This window comes from Equus caballus, chromosome 4 (assembly GCF_041296265.1).
Source record: "Equus caballus isolate H_3958 breed thoroughbred chromosome 4, TB-T2T, whole genome shotgun sequence".
NCBI classification, from domain to species: domain Eukaryota; kingdom Metazoa; phylum Chordata; class Mammalia; order Perissodactyla; family Equidae; genus Equus; species Equus caballus.
This window is the reverse complement of record NC_091687.1, coordinates 43765039-43790024: the sequence shown is the minus strand read 5'-3', so window position 1 is coordinate 43790024 and position 24986 is coordinate 43765039. Positions and strand designations below refer to the sequence as shown.

The window sequence follows — 24986 nt, the reverse complement described above, 5'->3', positions numbered from 1 at the left end:
TTGCATTTTATTATTTATTTATTCATTTATTTTTTTTAAGATTGTCACCTGAGCTAACATATGTTGCCAATCTTCTCTCCAAAGCCCCCCAGTACGTAGTTGTCTATTCTAGTTGTGAGTGCCTCTGGTTGTGACATGTGGGACACCACCTCAGCGTGGCCTGATGAGTGGTGCCACGTCCACGCCCAGGATAAGAACCAGCAAAATCCTGGGCCGCAGAAGTGGAGCGCACGAACTTAACCACTCAGCCGTCGGCCGCCCTAAGTCTCGAGTTTTAAAGGAAAGGCATGGTGCTCACTGTGGTGAAGAGCAGTGGCTTTAGACTCAAGGTATCTAGTTGAGAATCCCAATAGTCACTTCTTTCTCTAGGGTGACCTGGGGTAGTTACTTAATTTCTCTGACCTTAATTCCTCATCAGTAAAATGTGGAAACAAGATCCATGCCACATGTTGTTGTGGTAATTGTATGAGAATGTATACAAGAGGCTTTAGTGTAGCGCCTGGAACAAAATAATAGCTCAATAAATGATAACTTAAAAGACCAGTTCATTTCTCAATATTCAGAAGCAATTTTTACGAAACTAGGTGGTTTCCCAACCTTTCCACACCAGGAACCTCTGGAGCTGAGTTATCTTATTTTGAAGAGCTTCACTTCCCATATCTCCCCACTCCTTTCTCCATTCTCAAATCCATAATTTCTGCTCAGCGCTGAAACGATTTGCCAAACCAGATTCTGTCAGCTAGGGTTTCCCTTTGCCTACTTTCCTCCAAGGGATGGACCTCAGCCAGGAAAAGGGTTTTGGAAGTTAGTTAGGAGCCTCTCCAACTAAAAACACAAATGTGGTTTGGGGGGCACCAAAAGAAGGAAGACATATAAGGACAATGATTCTTTCATTGTGGTCAAGATGAATGAGCTACATTTGTTAGGGCAATTTTGTTTGTCTGTGTTCTTTTCTCTCTTTTTTTTAACACTGTACATCAGCATAAAATCCCTCATTGCTCATTTTCTACTGGATCTTTCTCAGTATGATTTTCACTGTTTTCTTTCCAACACCTCACTGCCAAGTTGATTAGAAAGGGAGCCCATGCTACCTCCCAAAGGTTAAATTGTGAAGTTAAACACATATGCCAGATTTTTCTTTCACACGTAAAAATGTTTTGTCTTGTTTCTCTTCCTTCTAACCCAACACACAAAAGTACTCAATCTCATATTCTGAATTTTCACCAGCTAATTCAGGGAATAATTAAGACTGATCAACAGACTAATAGACCAATGGAACAGAATCAAGAGCCCAGAAATAAACTCCAGCATATATGATCGACTAATATTTGACAAGGGAACCAAGAATACTCAATGGAGAAAATACAGAATCCTCAACAAATGGTGTGGGGAAAATTGCATACTCACATGTAAAAGAATGAAACTTGGTGCCTATCTTACACGACTCACAAAAATTAACTCAAAATGGATTAAGAACAGAAACCGTGAAACTCCTGGAAGAAAACATGGGGAAAAACCTATTAAAACCACAATGGGATATCATCTCATGCCTGTTAGAATGGCTATCATCAAAAAGACAAGAGATAACAAATGCTGGCATGAATGTGGAGAAAGGGGAACACTTGTGCACTATTGGCGGGATTGTAAATTGGTGCAGCCACAATGGAAAACAGTATGGAAGTTCCTCAAAAACTCAAAAATAGAATTACCTTATGATCCAGAAATTCCAATTCTAAGAATATATCCAAAGGAAACAAAAGCACTAACTTGAAAAGATGTCTGCCCTCCACGTTCACTGCAGCATTGTTCACAGTAGCCAAGACATGGAAACAACCCAAGTGTCCATTGATGGATAAATGGATGAAGAAGATGTCGTAAATATATACAACTGAATATCATTCAGCCATAAAAAACAGAGAAATTCTACCATTTGTGACAACATAGATGGACCATGAAGGCATTATGCTAAATGAAATCTCAGACAGAGAAAGACAAATACTATATGATCTCACCTATGTGTGGAATCTAACAAAAAAACCCCAAAAAACAAAAAGCCCACACCAAAGTCTTAGAAAAAGAGATTAGATATGTGGTTACCAGAGGTATAGGGTGAGGGAGGGAGGATTGGAAGAAAGTGGTCTAAAGGTATAAAGTTCTAGTTATAAGACAAATAAGTACTAGGGATGGAAGTTACAACATGATGACTACAGTTGACAGTGCTGTATGATATGTAGGAAAAAAGTAGATCCTAAGAGTTCTTATCACAAGGAAAAATTTTTTTTCTTTTCTTTTTATTGTATTTATGTGAGATGATGAATGTTAACTAAACCTACTGTGGTAATCATTTCACAATATATGTAAATCAAACTATCATGCTGTACACCTTAAACTTACACAATGATGTAAGTCAATTATTTCTCAATAAATCCGGGACAAAAAAGTGAATGATGAAATCCCTAACTCTTTGAGGGTTTAAGTGGTGTTATTACAATGCGGGAGCCGCTGTGTCTCCTTTCCTTTGTTTCCCAAATAAAAAATCTGGTAGCAGCCCCAGTCCTAAAGCCAGAGCCGTGGAATGGGGGTTATCACTGTAATCTCCTCATATGCTGGAGTCTTTCAGAAAATGCAATTTCCCACAGAGTGAAGGGTCTCAGCAAATATAACATCTCTCGCCCATTTATTATGGCAGCTACCCAGGAATCTCTGATAGGGTCATTTTCCTTTTGGAGAGGTAGGAAATTTGAGGAGAGTAGTCTGTGGAGTCATGCTTGGAAGGATAGACCCCTGGAAGAGCTCTTATAATTTATGATGGACAATGGCTGGGGGCTGCTGTTAACTGCAGCACAGCTTCCTCTGGAGAACACAGTGACTATGGAGTCTGCCTTTCTGGCTTGCCTGCTGAGACCCATGTGGAGTGGCACAGTAGGCACAGTAGGTGGTATGTAATTCTTAGGATCTCAGAAAGCAACAGAAGCCAACTTCAAACCGTTGCAAAAGAATGCAGGCTGTTTAACAGTGGGGATCTTCCAATCGAGGCATGTGAATGAACGTCAGCCTCCCTCATTTAGAAATATAAACCATGGTATATATTTTCCAAGTGAGTAAGTGTATGTGAAGACTGGAATCTGTCTCTATCTCAGGCTACTAAATTCAATTCCATTCATCATACCTATTTATTGAATGCTTTCTTTGTGTACAGTTCTGTACATTACCCTGTGGTGATACAGAAATGAGTGATGAGTCAGAAAGAAAGGAAAGTCATATTTATAGAGTCCATTCTATGTATCTGCTTTAATTTTTTCATAAATATCTCTTACAACAACCTGAGACACTGTGCAGTTTAGATCAAAGGTCCAGCCTCATGTAATGGAGAGTCAAAATACAGACACTTAAATAACATAGAAACTTCTTTTTTTCTCAGGTAAGGTGCTCTAGGACTGGTCTGATGGTTCTGTTCCTGGGACCCAGGCACTTTCTATCTTGTTGCTCAGCCATCTCTAGGGTACTACTCTCATCCACAAGATCCAAGATGGCTCTCCACCTCATCTACGTTCCCTCCCCTTGCACATACCACTTCTGCTCACAGCCTGTTTGCCAAAGCTTAGCCTCATGACCAAATCTACCTGGGAAATACAGGCTTGATGATAGGCAGTTGCATGCCAGGTTAAAAAGCAGAAATTTATTTACATGAGAAAAAAGGAAAAAATGGATATTGTGGAACATAGGTAGTTACGATGATTCCTATTTTGCAGTTATGAAGGTGAGATTAGTACAGGTTAAATAACCTTCCTAAGACTTCACTACACTATACTGCCTCTCTGTAATGCTGTGTGATAGTTGCTTTAGGCTTTTGGCTAAGCTATTCCTGCCAGAGTTTTTAGAGCCTTGAAATGCCAGAATTATGCATTTCCACAATAAGTTCTCTATTCTTTATGTAAAGGATAATAAGGCTGTGATGAAAACTGTTCAAGGTAAAGAATTTAAGAGGCTCAAGAGCTCTCAGCAAAGGAAAATAATGTTTTGAGTAAGTGGAAATTCCACTGAACTATGAGAAGAAGTCTAACAAACCAAGCAGCTGTGGTAGCAAGGTGGGTAAGACTTGCCTGGGAGAAGTCAAGGCAGGGCCCTCCATTTCTCTGGTTTTAGACCCTTGTCATGACGTTGTCACAACTACTCAACTCTGCCATTGTAACATGAAAGCAGCCATAGATTAGACACTACAAAAGCAAATGGGCTTGGTTGTATTCCAATAAAATATTATTTGTGGACACTGAAATTTGGCTTTCATATGATTTTCATGTGTCACAAAATATTATTTATCTTTTTATTTTTTCCAACCATTTAAAAATGGATTTGAGCTCATGGGCATTCAAAAACAGATGAAGGGTACATCCATACCACAGACTACTACAACAATAAAAAGAAACAAATTCTTGGTACATGCAACAACTTGGATGGATCTCAGGGATGTTATGCCTAGTGAAAAAGTCAATCTCAAAGGTCACATACTGTATGATTCCACTTATATACATAATATACTCAAAATGGCAAAATTACAGAGATGGAGAACACATTAATGGTTAGGGGTTAGGGATGGTTGGAGACAGAAGCGTGGCATTGACTACAAAGGGGTGGTATGAGGGAGATCTTTGTGATGATAGAATATTCCAGTGTCTTGATTGAGGTGGTGACCACATGAATCTAGTATGTGATAAAACAGCATAGACATACACACACATTGTGCCAATATGAACTTCCTGTCTCTGATATTGTACGATAATCATATAAAATGTAACCATTGGGGGAAACTGGGTGAAGGGTACATGGCATCTTTCTGTACTATCTTTGCAATTTCTCATGAATCTATAATTATTTCAAAATAAATAGTTAAATTAAAAATTTTGAAACAAACAGCAGGTTAGATTTGGCTCATGGGCTGTAGTTTGTCAACCACTGGACTAGAAAAAAATACAGAGTATATATAATAAAGAAAATTAATATGCATAAATATATGACTATACAGATCAATAAGAAAATGTGAAGCAGTCCATTTTTTTGAAATGGACCAAGTATATAAGTAATTCACAAAGAAATGCAAATGACCAATAAGGATATAAAAAATGGCTAAAACAATCCACTAATGAAAAAAATAATGACAACAAGGATTTTGCTACAGTATCAAACACATAAAAGATTAATATTATCAAGTGTTGGCAATGTTGTGGAGAAATGGATAGTGTCATGCACTGTTTGTAAGAGGGTAAATTGATGAATTAATTTTGAAAGACAATTTGGTGGTTTCCATGAAGAATTTAAATAAGCATCCCTTTGGCCCACCAGTTACACATCTCAGAATTAGTTCTATAGACATACTTACACAGGACCACAAAGATATGAGTACGAGGATGTTCACTATAGTTTAGTTGTTTTTTTTTAAGTACCTTAATTGTGCCATAATTTACATACCATAAAATTAGCTCATTTTAAATATATAAGTTAATGATTTTTATTAAATTTACAGAGTGATACAACCACTTCCAAAATCCAATTTTAGAACATTTCCTTCACTCCCAGAAGATCTCCTGCCCACTTGCAGTCACTCCCTGTTTCCACCCCCAGCCCTAGGCAACCCCTAAAGCACTTTTGTCTCTATAGATTTGTCTTTCCTGGATATTTCGTATAAGTAATGCATTGTAGTTTTAATTGGGACATGCTCAATACTCAGTTAACATAAAATTTCTTTCACTAATACTCTAATACCAGCTATGGACATGATTTAAAATCCTGCTTAAATTTAGCTTAAAAGCATCAAGGATACAGCTTCAATAGGGAGGAGATTGAAGGATATTAAATAGCACTTAAGAGAAATTGGTATTAACACATTTGCATGTATACTGTCTTCCTTCAGGATTTGATAAGCAAAATCAGTTGAACTTTGTCATGGAGTAATGCCATGCAGCTGTTATACTGTTCCCATCCATAGAGGATACAAAATCGATCCGTGTAATTTCAAAGCAGGAGGCATTGGTACTTTGACAGAGTTCCATTACACTGACAGTATTCTTATTATGCCAAATGTCTAATGCACACCTAATGATTGTATTATACACAGAAAGCTGTTATGCACTGATTACCAACTGCTGTTTATAATCTTTTGGATGCATTTTTCTGATGCTGAAAAAATGATGGAAAAACTCACAACAGGGAGAAAATGGAAGAGAAAGTGATCCATAAACAATAGGGCTTCATATAGCTTCATGTGGCTACATCAAGCCTCATGATGTCTGAGAGTCTTTGACAAGTTTTAGAAGCATGACAAATTTCCAGGCATAAGAGCAATAAAGCAAATAGTAGCCTCCAATTTAATATGTACATGGATGTCAGGGTTATGGTAACACTTGATATCATGAGTCCTTTGTGACTTAGGCCAGCTGGCAACTGCTGAGCCTACTACACCCCAACCGTAAATCATCAGTCATCTTAATCAATCAGAGGTCAATTTTCCTGTAGGGAAACTGCTTATTTAAATGTTCAAGGATATTTTCTATGTTTATTATGCTCCAATTATATTTTCAAATATTTGAGAGGTTCAGTAGAGAGGGAAAATAAAAGGACTTAGATCCTTTTAGCAGGGTAGGTGTTATCAATACCTGGCAACAGAGCCATTGTGAATGGAAAGCAGGAAGCATAGAGTGTTCCCAAATGGGAACCAATGGTTCCCAAATGGGACCAGATCCTGAAACTCTGCTATCTCCTTTCCATGTGGCATTAGAAGGCAAACATTTTGGAAGACAAGTGAGAGAGTAGTAAGAATAGAGGAACATCTTCCCCATGTTGGGCCAAACCCAATTTGAGAAGAACCAAGACAAGAGAGTGGGAGAAGAGCTTAAGAAACTGAAATTAGTTCGGCTTGACTAAAGCAGAGGTTGCAGGGAGAAAAGTGGCAAAAGATGAGGCTGAAATAGTAGACAAGAGCCGGTAAGCCAGGTTAAGGTCTTGGGAATTTATTCCAGGACAATGGTGAGCTATTAAAAGATTCTGAGTAAAGGAGTATAGCCTGATGGGCTTTGGATTTTTAAGGTTCACTTTGGGTACAGAGTGGAGAACAGTGTGGAGGTGAATGAGGCTGGAGTCAGGGAGACCAGTTAAGAGATTTTATCAGAATTCAGAAGAGGTGATGGTGCTTGCACTACCACAGTGGTGGCAGTGGAGAGAAGAGCTATTTACATGGTAGAATCTATGGTGCTGGAATCTTCTTAATTGAATTGGTGTGGACAATCAGGAAGAAGGAGGAGTCAAGGACAACCCCATATTTCTGGTTTGGGCAATAAGGTGGCTGATAGTGCCATTCATTGAGACAGAAATCGATATAGGAGGAGCTGGTTGGGATGGTGTCCATTGGACATATTAAATTGTTAATGACCAGAAGGCAAATACATAAATAATTATTATGAGTCTGAAGCTCAAGAAGAGAGATAAGGAAAGAAGTAAAGATTTGAGAGTCAGACATTGAAGCTATAGGGATAAATGAGATGAGACAAGACAGTGGGGAAACTGGGAAATTTTTACCCAGAGAGGGTAAAAATGTCACAAAGATAGTGTTATTGTAGATGGGATCACAGCCCGGGTCTTCTGACTCCTCTTATAGTGGTCTTGCCTAAGGACCAGAAGGGAGTGCAACCTGCATGTTAGTTGAGAGTCCCCGTTCAGGAAGCAGACAGAGAGCAGTTTGAGTCCCAACCTGGCCACGTATAAACCAAAGTGATATTAGGCAAGTGATCTAGTCTCTTTATGCCTTACTTTCTTAAGCTGTGGTAAGGAGAAAATAATATTATCAGCCTCAAGGGTGTTGCAGATTCAATAAGAAAGCATTTATCTCAATGTCTGACATGTAGTAAAGAATCAACAAATAATGATTCTTACTATCATCTTCAATAAAGAGAAGAAAAAAAGTTTCTTTGAAGATCATTACATATAGATTACATTGAAGTATATTGATTTTAACATCTTATTTTAATTTAGTCAACTTCCACTTTTAATTCTCATTTAAAATGCTTAATTTAAATTTATACAAATTATCACTTTTCCTTTAGACAGTAGTTGTACTGCCGGGGATTGGTTGGCCAAAGATCAAACTTTACGTGACTAGAGATGACAATTTGCATTCTATTTTGGAGTAGCTCTGCCTAAGGCTGAGAAAGACACAAGAACCACTGACAAAGTCACATTTATTTATATTAGGGGCTATTGGTATTATGTGTAAAAACAGTAAATTTCTCTATAAAGAATATCTCTATAAAGAATATAAAGGGTATCATATGTGGAGGGGAAAGTGCCTACGGGATGGGCAGTACTGTGTAATCTATTTTGGGGAGAAAAGAGCCCACACAGAAAGAACATGATAAATATGCTAAGTTTATACAATATGTGCTCAGTGATAAATATTCTAAGCATGTACTTCAATAATTCTCTCATCAGAGCAGCCTTGTTACCCCCACCATCAGCAGATACTGATAATTAATCAACTGAAATGAATCTTTACAGAATAAACAAATCTGTTATACATGAAGGATGATTATGTCTCTTTCAGTTGTGAAGGCTTTTCATAACTTATTCATGCCAACGTTGTGAAGACTTTTCCCTTAGGGAACAAAATCTTCTTATTGGTGAGACCTCTTTTTAGACTGTTGCTGGTGATCAGTGGCATTTCAGCCAAATTCAGTGGATGTAGGTAATTGGGGATGTAGATAAAGGAGGATATGGGGGTTCTGGGGTGTTATTCCATTCCATTCCCCAGAAGGGAGAGAGGGGCCCCTTAATCTGTTTCACAAATACTCGCAGTCCCACTGGCAGAGCTGGAATGGTTTGCCCTGACTGCACTCTTGGAAATGGACATGAGAGCGATCACATCCATATGGGAGCGGACAGTTGTACCGATAGATCTCTGCATAGGCTGCTTTGCAGCTTATACATGCAGACATTAACTTCTGTGGCTAAGGAATATGGAAAGAAAGTAGATTATGCCAGACAAAAAGAGGCCTCAAGTTGGTCCTGAAGAAAACAACGACAGCCCCATGAATAAAATGTACACATACACTCTAACTAGTTCCTAATACCATCTTCCTGTTCATATTAAAAATAATTCTCCACGGGTCTCTCACATTTTTGCACTTCTTATGAGCAGAGGCTCTGATGGCCTTTGCTCCAAATTATCTTATCAGAACATTGTAGAACAAACAGCCTTGGAAGCTCCTAGACATAGAATAGCATGCTTAATTTCCTTCTAAAAGATTCAGGTTCCCTAACTCAGTTCCTTTCCTGTAATGCAACCGATTGCATGTACAGGTATGACCTGGTCCTCTTTGTGTTGCCCTGTGGGCACTGAGGCTTTGGGAAACCAAAGCTGATATTCTGGCTATTGCTATTATTGCAAATAATAAGCTGTCCTTTTTCTCTGACCCAGGAGTCTCATGTCTTCTGCCAGCATCCATAAAACTTAGCTTGCAAGTAGACTGATATCTCAGACCCTTCAAAGTTGTTAACACTAAGTTTCAGCATGTCTAATATTTAATATGAGTTATTTTCAGTTTTAATTGTACCTTAAAAATTTGCCTTTGTGGTCCCACTTCTTCTAAAATGAAATTCAGGATAGAGAAAATTGATCTGTAGTTAGTACAAAGGGAAGATATTTCTGAAAGTGTTGTGCAAAGCCGAATAGTCAAAGCATGTTCTAAATCATCCAGAACATAGAAAATTAGAAAATATTTGTCTATGTTTTAATGACAAAAACCCCTAAAGAATGAAAAAATAGAATAATGTTTTCCCAAAGAGTCAGACATAAAATTTCAGAGTAGAAAGAGAACTTAAAAATGAGTTGATTCAACTGACTCCCCCCATTTAAAAAAAATAAGGCATCTGAGGACTAACTCTCATTGACTTCCTTTGCATTCTCCATAATGGCTTTTATAAACTTCTTCCACTTTCCCTAGAAATTTAGAACAAATTCAATGTACAAAAGTATTCATCACATCTTGCTTATGATAGATTAAAACGATAAGTGCTTAAAATACCCACCCACTAGAGAATGGTTGAGGTGTTGGTAAATTCTTCTGATGTAATATTAGGTAGCATTCATAATTATGTTTCTCAAGAATACGTAATGACATGATAAAATTTTATGACATATTGTTAAATGAGACAGTAAGATACATGAATTGTGTTATTCCAGTAGTATAACCATTATTATAATGTACACTCATGCATACAAAGAAAAGAACTGGAAGAAATTACTTTAAAAGATTAAAGTAGTTATAAGTGGGTTGGGGAAGAGGGATGATTTTTATTTTTCTTCCTTGTTGTCTTCTGTGTTGTCAAAATTCCTTATAACCTAATCAGAATCTTAAAAAATTATCCCTTAGGCAATAAAATCAAAATCCTATTCTTGGATAAGTAACTTACGCTGTGACTCAATCTTTGTTTAATCCCCCATGGCTCATTTTGGCCTCTCTCCTTTCCATTTATAACTCTCATCCCCAATGTGAAAGTGCACCATGCACGCAGGTTTGAGGGGTGGGGTGAGGTGATTGAATCTTTCCTGGTTCCTTGGCCCCCTACTCCATCCTGCCGCTCCTGCACAATTCATCATAACCTATCCTCATGTGACGTCACGCATCCTGAAAATCCCTAGAATTTTTACCTCTGGGAACTCCAGCCAGAGCCCTAGCTTTCCTGAACTTTTCTTCCCTTGCTGCCTAATGGTGCAATTGACTACAAACTGGGGACACACTAGGCAAAATGTCTTCTCGACCCATTCCCATTTCCTCTATCAATCTCCCCCTTTGTTGCGTCAACTTTTCCACCCTCTCTCTCTACACACACACACACACACACACACACACACACACAAAACGCTAGCTCTAGATCAGCACTATTCAATAGCAATATTACGCCAGCCCCTAAGTAATTTAAAATTTTCTATTAGCCACATTAAAAACATTAAAAGAAACATGAAATTAATTTTAAGAATATATTTTATTTAACCCAACATGTCTAAAATTACTATTTCAACATATCATAAATTTAAAAATTATTTAATGAGATATTTTACATCTGCTTTTCCATACTAAAATCTTTGCCATCCAACATATATTTTATATTTTCAGCACATCTCAGTGCACACTAGCCACATCTCAGGTGTTCAGCAGCCACATGTGGCTCATGGTTACGGTGTTGGACAGCAAAGGTTTGAGGAGATCTTTTCCTTCCACAACTTCTGTTCCATGTCTCATTAGCTTGGAGCTTCCAAAAATGTAAATGCATGGTGATGGCTTTCTGGACGGGCCTATCAGGACAGCTACTACATTTAACCAGGTGCTTTGGAGGAAATTGCCTGTCAAAGACTGTCACACACACACCGAGGAAGATCAGATGCCTTTTGTTATTATGCTCAGGAAGTAGACAGTCAGCTATGAATTTTGCTAGGGTGGGTGACTGAATCAAGTGGGAGTCTGTTCCTTTATTAAAAAATAGTTTCCAACTTAAGTACAGAAGCCAACGCTGTCCCTAATACATACCTCACTTAATGCCCACCCTCACCAAAGTAAATGGCTTCCTATTCCACCTCGTGACTGGCGTTGGCTGGCTGGCTGACTGGTTGGCTGTCTAAATTAATCAGGAGAAGAAAATAGAATGTTCGTACCTGATTGAGCCTCTGAAAATGAAGTGCACTCATTTCATTGGTGAAGAAACTAAGACCTGGAGAGAAGTGACTTGCCCACAGTGATATGGCTGCTAAGTGGCAGGATTGGATTGGAACTAAAATCCAGGTCCCCTGACCCTCAGTCCATTACATCAAGTCTCGTCACTTACTTTCTACAATGTTGGTAGAGCTAATGAATCAGGTCATTTACCACTAGAAAGTCCCAGGATCTACCCAGAACTACAGGCCATTCGCCTGCCCCTTCTACTTCCAATCTTCCTTTCCCAAGTCATCTCTTTACACCAAAGCTAAGAAAACACACAAAAATAATTACTCACTGTGATAAGTGCTAAAAGGGCCAGAAACAGGATGCAGAGATGGAGAATAACAAGGAGGTTCCTGCTTTAGAAAAGGAAGCACACCTGCAGACCTGCAGAATGAGAAAGAGGCTCAGGGAGGGGGCTGGAGTGCTCCCAGCAGAGGGAACAGCAAGTGCAGAGGCCCTGGGGTGAGAAAAGCTTGGCTTGGAGAGGAACTGAAGGCAGCCAGGAAGTAAGGGATGGGAGGGCCTGAGAGACAGGAGCGGGGGCACATTATGTGGGGTCTTACAGAGAAAAGCTAGACATTCCCCTAGAGTTTGGATTCTCCTGCCTTTTTTGATATATGGTGAGTTTCATTTTATTTTAAACGTTGATGTTTAAAGATCTTCTTTGCTTCATTATGACCTTAGGAGAATGAGCTCTGCCATCTGCAAGAGTCTTTGGAGGTCGAGTGTGCTGGCCCCTGTTTCTAGCAGCGGATCCCTAATGGACTCACTGGAAGCAGCAGGGAGTAAGATAAAGCACACAAAGGCTGGCGGCCCTGAGGCTGGCATTGTGATTGTGTCCCACTGACAAACAAGCTCAGACAGGAACGGTCTGGTCCAGTACCTTCAAATTGGAAACTTAGACCTAACGCTAATAGGTTGTTCTCAAATACTGGAGCACTTCCATGTTCTCTGCCTATTGGAGTTTAAATTTCTAGCTTCAAAATCAGATTTTGTAATACGTCTAAATTGATCTGCCTCTCTTCATTCCCCCACCCCCATGTTTTCCTGCCTTTGAAAGATCTGAGATAGTGTGCCCAGGCTTAAATAGTTTTCATCTGCATAATAGAATAATAGAAGGAATAAAACTAGAATAGAATCATAGCGTACTAGAGCTGGAAGGAGTCTCAGCGGATGGGTGCTCTGACCCTCTCATTCTAGGATTACTATTACTTATATCATATTATGTGCCAAATGATTTATATACATTCAATTGAATATCATAGCAACCTTGCAAAATGGGTATTTTTATCTCTGTTTTACAAATAAGGAGACTGAGGCTCAGAGAGGTTAATAACTGACCAAAGGTCACACAGCTGTAAGTGGCAGAGCTGGGACTGTCTGATTTCTCACTCAGTATGCCAGTTGAAGCTAGTTAGACAGACAGAGAGAAAGATTGATGAGGAAATAATAATAAGAGTCAGTGGCAGAATCTACATACCCCAACTAGTTCTCTTTTTTCTACCTCTTGGTTAGCTGTATAGAAGAGTACAAACGAGAAACAATATCTGAATAGAGTTTTTGTTCTCATTGTTTTGTATGTTTTTAATAAAAACATAGGTCTCATTAAACCAGTTTTGGTAAGATTATTTTACTGAGCATCTAATTTCTTAAAAAATTATAGAGCTCTCAATAAAGAGTTCCAGGAATTCTTGCCAAAGAAATGGCTGCACTAGAAGAAATGCTCTGTGCTACAGATGGCCAGAGCTGGAGAGCTCACTGTGCAGCACCAGCCGCTGCTCCGTCCTGCTCGTCAGACACTGGCCTGCTGAAGCACCTGCTTGTCCCTTCTGAGTGCACGGAGGGGCCAGGGTGGCCTAAGCCTGATTTGCCACTGCTTTGAGAGGCACTGCTGGGCCCAGAGGACCTCAGCCAGATTCATAAACACAGACTTGGGCTTGTGCGAGCCCCTGGGGTGTTCCAGTTCTAGGCTGTAGAAACTGGGCTCAACCTCTCTAAAGACTTTTGATGGCCTGTAATTCTGCTGAGCAGTCTGTTTTGCTTTACTGGGATTGTATGGGACTCTGGTTAAAGGTAGCAAATATTCTACTCTAGGAACTATTATTTCTCTAAGATTTGCTACACCAGTGATAACATTTTCAGAACAAAGTGTGTTAGGCAGAATAAGGGCTCCCCAAAGATGTTCACATCCTGATCCCCAGAACCTATGAATATGCTACATTATATGGCAAAAGAGAGTTAAGGTAGCAGATGGAATTAAAGTTGCTAATTGTTATGGGCTGACTTGTGCCCCCCTCAGAACTCATATGTTGAAATACTAACCCCCAGTACCTCAGAATGTGGCTGTATTTGGAGACAGGGTCTTTAACAAGGCAGTTACGTTAAAAGGAGGTCCTTTGAGTGGGCTCTAATCCCATATGACTGGTATCTTTATAAAAAGAGATGAGGACACAAGTATGCACACAGGGAAGACCATGTGAGGATACAGACCATCTACAAACCAAGGAGGGAGGCCTCAGAAGAAACTAACCCTTGATCTCAGACTTTTAGCCTCCCAAATTGTGAGAAAATGAGTTTCTGTTGTGTCAGCCACGCAGTCTGTGGTGGTTTGTTATGGCAGCCCTAGCAAACAGACCCACTAATCAACCGGCCTTCACATTATCCTGCATTAGCTGAGGGAGCCTGATGGAATCACAAGGGTCCTTAAGTGTAAAGGAGCAAGGCAGAAGAGGACATCAGAATGATGTGGCAGGAGAAGAAGTGGATCCGCTGCTGCTGGCTTTGCAGCTGCAGAAGGAGGGCCATGAGCCAAGGAATGCAGGTGGCTCTAGAAGCTGCAATGGGTAAGGAAGAGGATCCTCTCCCAGAGCCTCCAGAAAGCAGCACAGCCCAGCTGCTCTCTTCATTTTACCCATTTCAATGTCTGAGCTATAGAACTATGAGATGATAAACTTACATTGTTCTAAACACTAAGTTGGTAGTAATTTGTCACAGCAGCAATAGGAAACTCATACACAAGGGTTCCAAGCCTGTCTGTATAATGTGTCAGGATCTAAGGCATGAGCCTTGCTTCAGCATGGTTTGGACCTCTGTTTACTCATACCATTAGAAGATCTCCAAAATATCCCTACTGTTTCTGATTGGTCCACTTCTCTTGTCAGTGTTGTATAAGAAATCAAAGACCTTTCTTCCCCTGAACTGGTGGCTGGACTAAGGTATTGGGAAGAGTAACTGCTCTTGTCTAATGTCTTCCTGCGCGAAATAAGAATAAGCATTAAAACTGTGGATGAAACCAAATCATCACAGTGACTTTAATTTAAACTTCTACTCAGTGGGCCCTGTGAGATAACCTTCCTTGGTCTTTATTGGTCTTGGCGGCCTAGACAGGAGCTCACATTTTCAATGCATACATTAAACAAACATTGGTTGAGTGCCTTGTAGTGTTGCACGTACTGGGATGCGGCAACGAGCCAACAGAGTTGCATTCCCTGCTTTCATTCTAATAGGAGAGGCAGATAACAAATAAATAAATGTATGCCAGATGATGATAAGGGATAGAATGAAATCCTGAGCGGTAGGTGAATGGAGTGGGGGCAGGACACTTCTCTGAAATGGCAACATTCAATGAAGACCTGAATGACAGATCTGTGAATTCTCTGAGGGCCAGGACTGTGTCTTCTTCACATTTGCGTCTGTGTCAGCATCTAGTCCTCCAGAATACGAGGCTAAGTTGGCAGAGGCGGCAGTAGTCAGACACTGTGGAAGTATAAATAAAGTATATAATCCCGTGAATACTGGTCAGCGTCAGCTAGGGCCCAATCGTACTTCAGTCCTTTGTGCTCTTTGGATACACAGCAATCACATAACTCTTTCAGTTTAGCGCTTTTTGGGGGTACTATGTGCCATCTGCCACCCCAATACCGATTTAAGATACTTTCATTAGTAAACCTTGTAGGCTGGGGACTTGAATTGAAACTGGAAACATATATTCAGCCCCAAATTCCTAGTGGCTGGATCAGATTTTAGAGGTATCAGATTTTCTTTGCCTTCTGCAAAGTTCTGTATGGCTTGAGTGCTTCTGAATTTAGTCATTTATCACTGAATTGAGGTATTTGACTATCGACTGAATTTAGTCATTTATCACTGAATTGAGGTATTTGAAAAGTTAATAATTGTGATACCTTTTCCCCAGCAGAGCCCTGGTGGTTGCTATTATGGCCTCCACTTCCATTTTGGGGTAACTTTCAATATTCACATTTTATATTTGGTGAAACTGAGTGTCCACCTGTGTTCTGCCGAGGGTGAGGGCAGGTGTTCAAGTAGTTGTGTGTACCTGCTCTTCTCTCAGAAACTAGCTGTTCAAGGCTTTGCTCTCTGAGACATTATTGAGCATCATACCTCAAAGTTTTGGGGATTTGTTTTCAATCACACTTCTCAAGGTGTCTTATGTTTCCTCATCATGACTCACTTTCTCCTTCCCCTTCCTTCTCTTTTAACTCTAAAAATGTTGACACAGCTTTCTCCTTTGGATCTACTAAGAAGCTAGGTCATATTCACCTCTGACCTACCTTTAGTCCACTCTCAGAGAAGGCTTATCACGCTCGATCTGACACTCGGCAGGATTTCTAAAACAAATGACTACAATAGAAGGACTGGCTCTCTGTGTCCTTGAGTTGCCGAGTGTCGGCTGCAAGGTCAGGACTTGCGAGCTCTTCATTTACTTACTTCATGGTGCTCCCTTTGCTCTGTCACACGTATCCTTTACCAGCCTGGTATTACCTTTGCAAAATGCAATCCACACAAAGGATCATTGTTGCAATTTATAGTTACATGCCTAAAATTTCCTGCATGCTTCGCAAGCCTTCTTGCTGGATACCCTTTCCAGCAATCGAACCTGGGAGCCTACTGGGAGTGGTAGCAGTGCTTTTTGTTTGCTTGTTTGTTTTCAATGACACTAAGGAAAATCAGATAGTTTAGAACCATTGTCAAAGGGCATCTACGTTGCACAGCTGCTCTGAGAAAGGTGGAAGTTCAGAGCAGGACACACTGCTCACTCTTCTGACCTCCCAGGGCTCAGGCTCCTGCTCAGGCTGTGTGCCTGGGAGCCCACGAGCTTTCCCCATGATTGGGGTTGGCTGCTTTCCCAGCAGGCCAGGTTGGCATATGGCAATACAAGGCACAGATGGCTTTGGGGCCTGTATTGATTTTCTCAGCCTGCCATAACAAAGTACCATAAACTGGGTGGCTTCAAACAGCAGAAATTTATTCTCTCCCAGTTCTGGAGGCTAGAAGTCCCAAATTAAGGTGTCAGCAGGGCTGTGCTCCCTCCAAGACTCTGGGTGGAATCCTTTCTTGCCTCTTCTTAGCTTCTGGTGGTTGCTGTTGACCTTTGGCACTCCTTGCTTGTGCTGAGTCACTCTCGTCTTTACCTTTTGATCACGTGGCGTTCTTCTGGTGTGTCTCTGTGTCTTCTTATAAGGACACCAGTCATAGTGGACTAAAGACCCACTCTACTCCAGTATGACCTCATCTTAACTAATTACATCCTCCATTTCCAAATAAGTCACATTCTGAGGTCATGGGGATTAGGATTTCTAGGGAACACAACTCAACCCATAAACAGCGCCTGTTCAGTAGAAGTTCAGTGCCAGCTACTTTTAAATGGTAGGGAAGAGGCTGCTCTGGGGACAGAGAGGAGGGACAAGTACAAGACAAGTCACTTATCAGGAGGGCACCTAAGACTGTCAGGACAAGACAAAGTGGTAGGAGGCAATGTGGCAGGTGCCCAGCCAATTTCTACTTTATCTTCTCAGAGGATGTGTCATATCACGCTGTTGTTTGCAAGTCATGTGGGAGTCAAGGAGCATCTTTCCTATTTCAGGACTCATGACAGTTTAACTTATTGAAAATTTCATATTTTAGGGAATTCTAAAATGAAGGAGGAAGCTCAGTTGAGTCTGACTCCAAATGTAAGTTGAAATACACTTTTATCCACACGTGGATACATGTGCATCCTTAGTGTGGTAGGTTTGGTAAGTAGACTAACGGCTCCCAAAGGATGTCCACGTCGTAATCTCTAGAGCCTATGAGTGTTCCCTTACATGGCAGAGATTTTGCATATGTGGTTAAGTTAAGGACCTGAAGGTAGAGAGATGACCCTGGATTATCTGGGTGAGCTCTAAATGCTATTGCAAGTGTCCTTGTAAGAGGGAGGCAGCGGCAGACCACAGGTGGAAGAGGCCACGTGAGGGATGCAGTCAGAGAGAGAAAATGCTATGTATGCTGGCTTCGAAGATGGATGAAGGGGCCATGAACCCCTGGAAAAGGCAAAGAAACAGATGCTCCTTTAAATCTTCTAGAGAGAGCACTGTTCCAGGGACCCCTTGATTTTAGTCCCTTACAGCTCATTTTGGAATTCTTACCTCCAGAATTCTAAAAAAATAAATTTATGTTGTTATAAGCCACCAAGTAGGTGATGGCTTTGTTAGAGCAGACATAGGAAAATTATACTCAGAGTATGATTCCTTGTATTTAAATTGAAAAATATGACTCTCTCTACATACACACATCATGACATCAGGACTTGAAGAAAATACAAGGATATGTTAACAGTGGCTAACTCTGGTGGTTGGATTATGAGTGATTTTTTTTGTCATTACTCTGACTTCCTGAATTTTCCAAGATTCCCAGAAAAAACCCTTAACAGACTCTTGATTCTTTTTCTATTTTTTTCTTTAAAAGTTAAATAAATATTATTTGGTCTTAAAGAATCTTAAAATTTTGACTCTTACTACAACATAGATGAACTTTGAGGACATTATACTAAACGAAATAAGCCAGTCACAAAAAGTCAAATACAGTGTGATTCCACCTTTATGAGGTACCTAGAGTAGTCAAATTTACAGAGACAGAAATAGAATGCTGGTTGCCAGGGGCTGTGGGGGCGAGGAATGGGAGTGGTCGTTCAATAGGCATAGAGTTAGTTTTAGTTTTTCGAGTTGAAATGAGTTCCGGAGATTGGTTGCACAACACTGTGAATGTGCTTAACACCACTGGACCATACACTTAAAACTGGTTAAGATAGTAGATTTTATGTTATGTACACTTTACCACATTTAAATTTTTTTCCTTTTTTTTGAGGAAGATTAGCCCTGAGCTAACTACTGCCAATCCTCCTGCCCCCAGGAGACCAGCCTGCACCCTGTCACCGTTCCTCCGCCCCGGCCGCAGAGGTCGCCGCTGCTGGACAGCGCAGCCTGGGTCACGTGCCGGCGCGCCGTCCACCGCCCCCCGGCCCGGGCCCGCCCCGGCCTCAGGGCAGAGGCCGTCCGGATCACGCGAGCCCAGGAGGCCCGGGCCGGGCCCAGCCAATGGGCTGGCGGCGCCCGCATGACCCGCGCCGGCGGGAGGGCGTGGGGAGGCAGGCCGGGCGCGCACGCTGCTGCCTGTACCGCTGCTGCAGCCGCCGCCGGGACGGGAAGGGAGCCGCCCGGGCCCGCAGTGCCAGCAAGCCGCTGAGAGGGTCCCGCAGCCCCCGCACCCGGCGTGAAGCATGGCGGCCGCCAAGGTAAGCGTCGCCCGTTGCCCGGGGAGCGCCGGCCGGCCGGTGCCCAAGGGGCGCGAGAGGCGCGGGCGCGCACGTGCCGGGGCGTGCGTGGAGAAAGCCGACAGAAAGGGGCGCGGGGCAGCTGTTCCACCTTGCAGCAGCGAGAGGAGGGAGGTGACCGCCCCTCGCAGGCAGCACATGCGGCCCGTGCGGGGACCGAGGCCCGACCTTGCCGCAGAAACTTTGCCAGATGGACCTTCCCACTTGGCCCGGGACGGGAGTCGGTGTCTGGCTGGCGCTGGGCGGGCAGAGCCAAGGCCGGCCTGGAGAAGCCGGGTGCGCCCGGGTCGGGGGAGGCCGGGGTCAGCCGGTCCTCTCGGCCACCCCAGCGCACCCCTACTCTTGACCCCGGTTGTTGTTGACCCTGGCTTCTCCTTCCAGGGGTCACAGCCCTCGCTGAAGCCAGATCCTATTAGGTTTCAAAGGCTCCGCCCTCCCGTGGGTGGGGAAGTCACCTTGACTTCCGTGTTGGAGACCGCTTGGGAGAGTTGGCCTGCGCGCGTGTGCACAGGATCTCCGGAGGACCTGCCCACAGCTCCGCCCCCACCTTTCTCATCCTTCACCCTCCCCGCATCTGACAACACTTACATCCCGGCCTTTGAGCGTTTGAGAGGCTTCTTTTTAGAAATGACAAAACAGATTGTCCTGGGAGCCTGTAACTCCTGTGAAGTTCTACTTAAAAGGAATTCTGCATAATGTGAATCATTCACTAACCTAGAGGAAAGGCAACTCTGACAGCTTGACCTTTCCTCTTTCACCGTTTCTTGAAACCTGGACACCATTTCAGTCTCTTTGGACTCCATTTCACCTTTTCTGGCAGAATACCATATTTAGTCCCAATCACTTGAATCATTGGATTTTATTGCTTTTAATTTTAAGTTCACGAAGGCAGCCCTTTAATCAAGCCTATACAACTTCTTAGTTCATTTTAAGTGCAATGAACTTAAATATACCCAACATTTCAAACATTTGTCCTTAATCAAAACTCTGTGATAACCCTCAAGAGGAAAACATGGCCAACACATCATATTCCTATTTATTCAAGCAAACTAATCACATTTGCAATGGAAATTGTAAGCAGACAAATATATTTAAATGCTGTTCTATGACTTAAGTTTCTCCAGGCTCCCCAAATCTGCAGGCTCCTTCATGTTCCTGGACTATGTGGCCTAAGTGGCCTTTCTCTTTTCTGTAATTACTCTGAGTTCCATCCTCAGGAGTGTACTCTGGGTGTGGGTACTAGTGTACACATGCATATATGTAACTGTTTTAGGTAGATTCTCTGAGGATCACTGGGATTCACTTTTGACCTTTGACCTTTTCTTTGCATTAAATTTGCATGCAGTCAGGCTTTGTATGAATTAGTTCCCTCCGGGTGGGTGACTTCTTCCAGGAGATTAGGTGGGAGTAGATACCCATACTTTACTGTCATTTTTATATCTGCAGATAAATAATTTTACTTAATTTGGAGATAAAATAATTGAGAAAGCTAAATTGAGGAATACGCATATAAATGGAGTATAAGGTAAGACTGATCAACTAGTAGGAAGTAAAATAAGTGACATGGAAGCAGGCTTAACTTTTTGGCTGTATTTTTATTAAACTGTCACTTCATACCAATAAGTGTGGTTGAATTTTAGCCAAGTAGTGAGAGTGAGGGAAAATGAAACATTTCATTTTTACTCTTTGGGAACTTGTGTTTTTGTTTATTTATTCATTTAAACTTGCCTCTTTTCAGGATTTCTGATGGCTCACGTCATATACATGTATTTCCAATCCAACAAGATGTATCAAAGTTGAGTCAGAGTAGATGAGAAAAACAGGATAAAGAGAAAGTCAGATGAAGCCAGGAGTAGGGTTAGTGGAAAATAAGGATGTATTTGCTAGAGGTGACTGAATTTTCTAGGAGCCAAAGCAAACAGAAGACCATGAGTGAGGTCACTTCTTTGGGAGATAGGTTTTCTTGTATGGCTATCTGAGGGCCATTTCTCCCCAGATCCTTTTTTTTAATTGCAGTAACGTTGGATTATAACATTAGATAGTTTTCAGATGTACATCGTAATATATTTAGAGTTCTGTGTAGATTACATCATGTTCACCACCCAAAAACTAATTATAGTCCCTCCCCTCACATGTGAGCCTAATCACTCCTTTTGCCCTCCCCACCTTTCCCTATGGTAACCACCAATCCAATCTCCATTGCTATGTGTTTGTTTGTCGTTGTTTTTATCTTCCACTTATGACTGAGATGATACAGTATTTGACTTTCTCTCTCTCACTTATTTCACTCAGCATAATACCCTCAAGGACCATCCATGTTGTCACAAATGGCTGGATTTCATCATTTCTTATGGCTGAGTAGTATTCCATTGTGTACATATACCACATCTTCTTTATCCATTTGTCCCTTGATGGGCACCTAGGTTGCTTCCAAGACTTGGCTATTGTCTATAATGCTGCAGTGAACATAAGGGTGCATGTATCTTTATGCATTTACCTTTTCAAGTTCTTTGGATAAATACCCAGCAGTGGGATAGCGGGAGCATATGGTAGATCTATTCTTAATTTTCTGAGGATACTCCATATTGCTTTTCGTAGAGGCTGTACCAGTTTGCACTGCCACCAGCAGTGTACGAGGGTTCCCTTCCCTCCACATCCTCTCCAACGCTTGTTTCCTGTCTTGTTAATTATAGCCATTCTCACTGGAGTGAGGTGATACCTCACTGTAGTTTTGATTTGCATTTCCCTGATAGCTAACGATGTGGAGCATCTTTTCATATGCCTGTTGGCCATCCGTAAATCTTCTTTGGAGAAATCTCTGTTCAGATCTTTTGCCCATTTTTTAATTGGGTTGTTGGTTTTCTGGTTGTTGAGCTGTATGAGTTCTTTGTATATTTTGGATGTTAACCCCATATCTGATATATGGTTTGAAAATATCTTCTCCCAATTGTTAGGTTGTCTTTTCGTTTTGTTGACGGTTTCCTTTGCTGTGCAGAAGCTTTTTAGTTTGATGTAGTCCCATTCATTCATTTTTTTCTTTTGTTTCCCTTGCCTGGTCAGATATGGTACTTGAAAATATGCTGCTAAGACCAATGTCAAAGAGCGTACTGCCTATGTTTTCTTCTAGAGGTGTCATGGTTTTGGGTCTTACATTCAAGTCTTTAATCCATTTTGAGTTGATTTTTGTGCATGGTATAAGGTAATGGTCTACTTTTCATTCTTTTGCATGTGGCTGTCCAGTTTTCCCAACACCATTTATTGAAGAGACTCTCCTTTCTCCATTGTATGCTCTTGGCTCCCTTGTTGAATATTAGCTGTTCATAAATGTGTGGGCTTATTTCTTCCCCAGATCCTTTTACATGCTGGGAGTGAACTGCATTTGAAACTACCTCATGACCACAAATATATCTCTGGGTTCCATAAGGCTATTTCTTATCATATCCCTCTTGGTAGCTCAAGGACAGTACAGTAATTGTAGTCTTAAAAGGTTCCCAACACGAGCTGTGCTGGTCTATCATAGTCTGAGAATGCCACTAATTTAGTTGCCTTTGGGCACTATCCTTGTGGGGTGCTTCTTTCAGCTACTAGTCACTACTGGGCAGCCTGAGTTAAAGGCCATGCTCTTTGCTTTTTCCTAGAGTGCAGATATTCCATGTTGCCATGTTGAATACAGAGCCATAGGTTTAACAATCTCATCTGTGGGTAGGATTGACATCCCCTCTTGGAACTGGAGAAGCCTGTCTAGGAGAGAAGCTCACCTCAATGGAGTATCTAAGAAATTGGGCCAAGAATCTGAAGCTCAGCAATTGTAGGCAAATTCCAACACTCACTGTGGTAAATTCTTTGAATATTTAAGCAGATTTGATATTTTCTGGATGAATTTAGTCACATCTAGCAATTTCTTGATCTCTTGACCATTTATTCTTAGTTTCTTAGGTCTTTTATTTATTCACATGTAACTGGTTATTCATGTCCCTCTTCCTTTAAATAGGAAAGCTAGAATCTAGTCTTTGGTCTGCTTTTATTTTGATTTCTTCATGAAGATTACTACTTAACGATGCAAGAGGTATTTGTTTGTTCATGAAACGTTGATCTAAGACTCTTAGTATTTTGAGGTGAACTTAAAAAGCTTCCATTCTCTTGCTGCCTACTTTTGTAGGAATAATCCTTGGGGATTCCCTTGTTAGATGGTAAATGGTAAGTGTTTTGCCTGTGCAATTTGTGTTGTTTTGAGTATTTGTTTTAAACACTTCCAAACACTGTCCTACAGGTATTAAAATGAAAATGAGTTTTTAAAAATTATATTTTATATAACTCCCCAAACAATGCATTTTTAAAATGTAGTAATGGAGGGCTCAGCCTTTCCTTCCTCTTCACCTCCTTTTGGTTGTCCTGAACCTCCCCTCTTTGTCATTGCTTGAGTTTATACATTAATAATGATGAGATTAAGCTGGATAAAACTGTTAAAACTTAGAGAATGTGCACTTCAGTTCAGGCATGAGAGATATTCAGGTGTAAAACTGGATGTGGACCAATAATTTGGGTGAAATTAGCTGAGAACTAAAAGAATGAAATTTGGGGACAAATTAAAGCATGAATAATAATGAAAATTTAGTCTGTAAGACTAGTACACCTGGTATTGATAGTCCATTCTTGGATGTGTTGTTGCTAGGATCATTGATTCATCGAGAATTGTGTATTGCGTTCTTTCCAGTGTTCCAAATTGGACCCTACAGAGGATAGAAAAATGAATTGAACTAACATTTGGGCCTTCAAGAACACCACAGCCATACCTCTCAAGGAAGTACCCTAAGTGGGGTTAGGGTAATAAGGGCTTTGGAGCATCAGGGAAGGAGGAAGCATCTTCTGTGGGGGTATTTCAGAAGGAATGGATGAAGAGGAAAGACCCATTCCAGTGGTAGGAAACAGCAAATGAAGGGCAGAGAGTTGAGAGCACATGCTACATTTAAGGGATAGCAGGTAACCAAAAAAAAAATAAAAGAGCAGCTAAGTTACTTACAGCTAACACTTATTGAGTGCTTACTGGATGAAATTCAGTTGTAAATGCTTTTCATTATTAACTCCCTCAATGCCTCTAACAGTCCTGTGAATTACATCCTGTGAAGTCTGAGGGGTTTTCTCTGTCAGAGTAGGTGCTCGAGGAGGAAAGCGTTGCAAAGAGTAATCCTGGTCTTGCAGTCTCTGCCCTGGCTTACTAGATCTCTGCCCATGTATCATCCATGTTCCCCAGTGAGATCACATGACTTTACCAGCGTTGGTCAGCAAATAGAGAACTGGGGGGTGAGTGGAGGGTGGGAAGGGTTGAAAGCCGGTGCGTAGTGCAAGAAAATCAGGGAGCAGGTCTTTTTGGATATTGAATTCTTTTATAAGATTGCTGGAGGAGCTCTGGCTCCTTGTGCTGCTTTGAACCTTTGTCCTACCAGTAGCCTCTGCTTTTCTTGAGTTCTTAAATGGGGTCCTTCCTTCCTGTGTTCTCCACTATCTCTGAGGACTAGGCCTGCTGAACATGATTCGTTCCTGCTCTGCCCGCTCGGCATTTGCTGCTTCATAAACACCTGTCCGTCTCGCCCTGTCTCCTTGTGTTCTTTCGGTGGGTCTTAGAGTAGAGGAATGTG

General features: G+C 41.3%; 1 protein-coding gene across 2 annotated transcripts in view; it reads left to right on the top strand.

Moving 5' to 3' along the window:
* Window positions 1-19030: 19030 nt before the first annotated feature.
* Window positions 19031-24986, top strand: part of SLC25A13 (solute carrier family 25 member 13) — a 195997-nt gene continuing 190041 nt past the window's right edge. Inside the window, exon 1 of one of the 2 annotated variants that reach the window (XM_023639244.2) lies at window positions 19031-19311. In XM_023639244.2, coding sequence (XP_023495012.1) covers window positions 19297-19311 — 15 coding nt within the window. In that variant the 5' untranslated portion in view covers window positions 19031-19296. The remainder of the gene's footprint in view (window positions 19312-24986) is intronic. The other variant, XM_014739147.3, reaches the window with a different exon arrangement.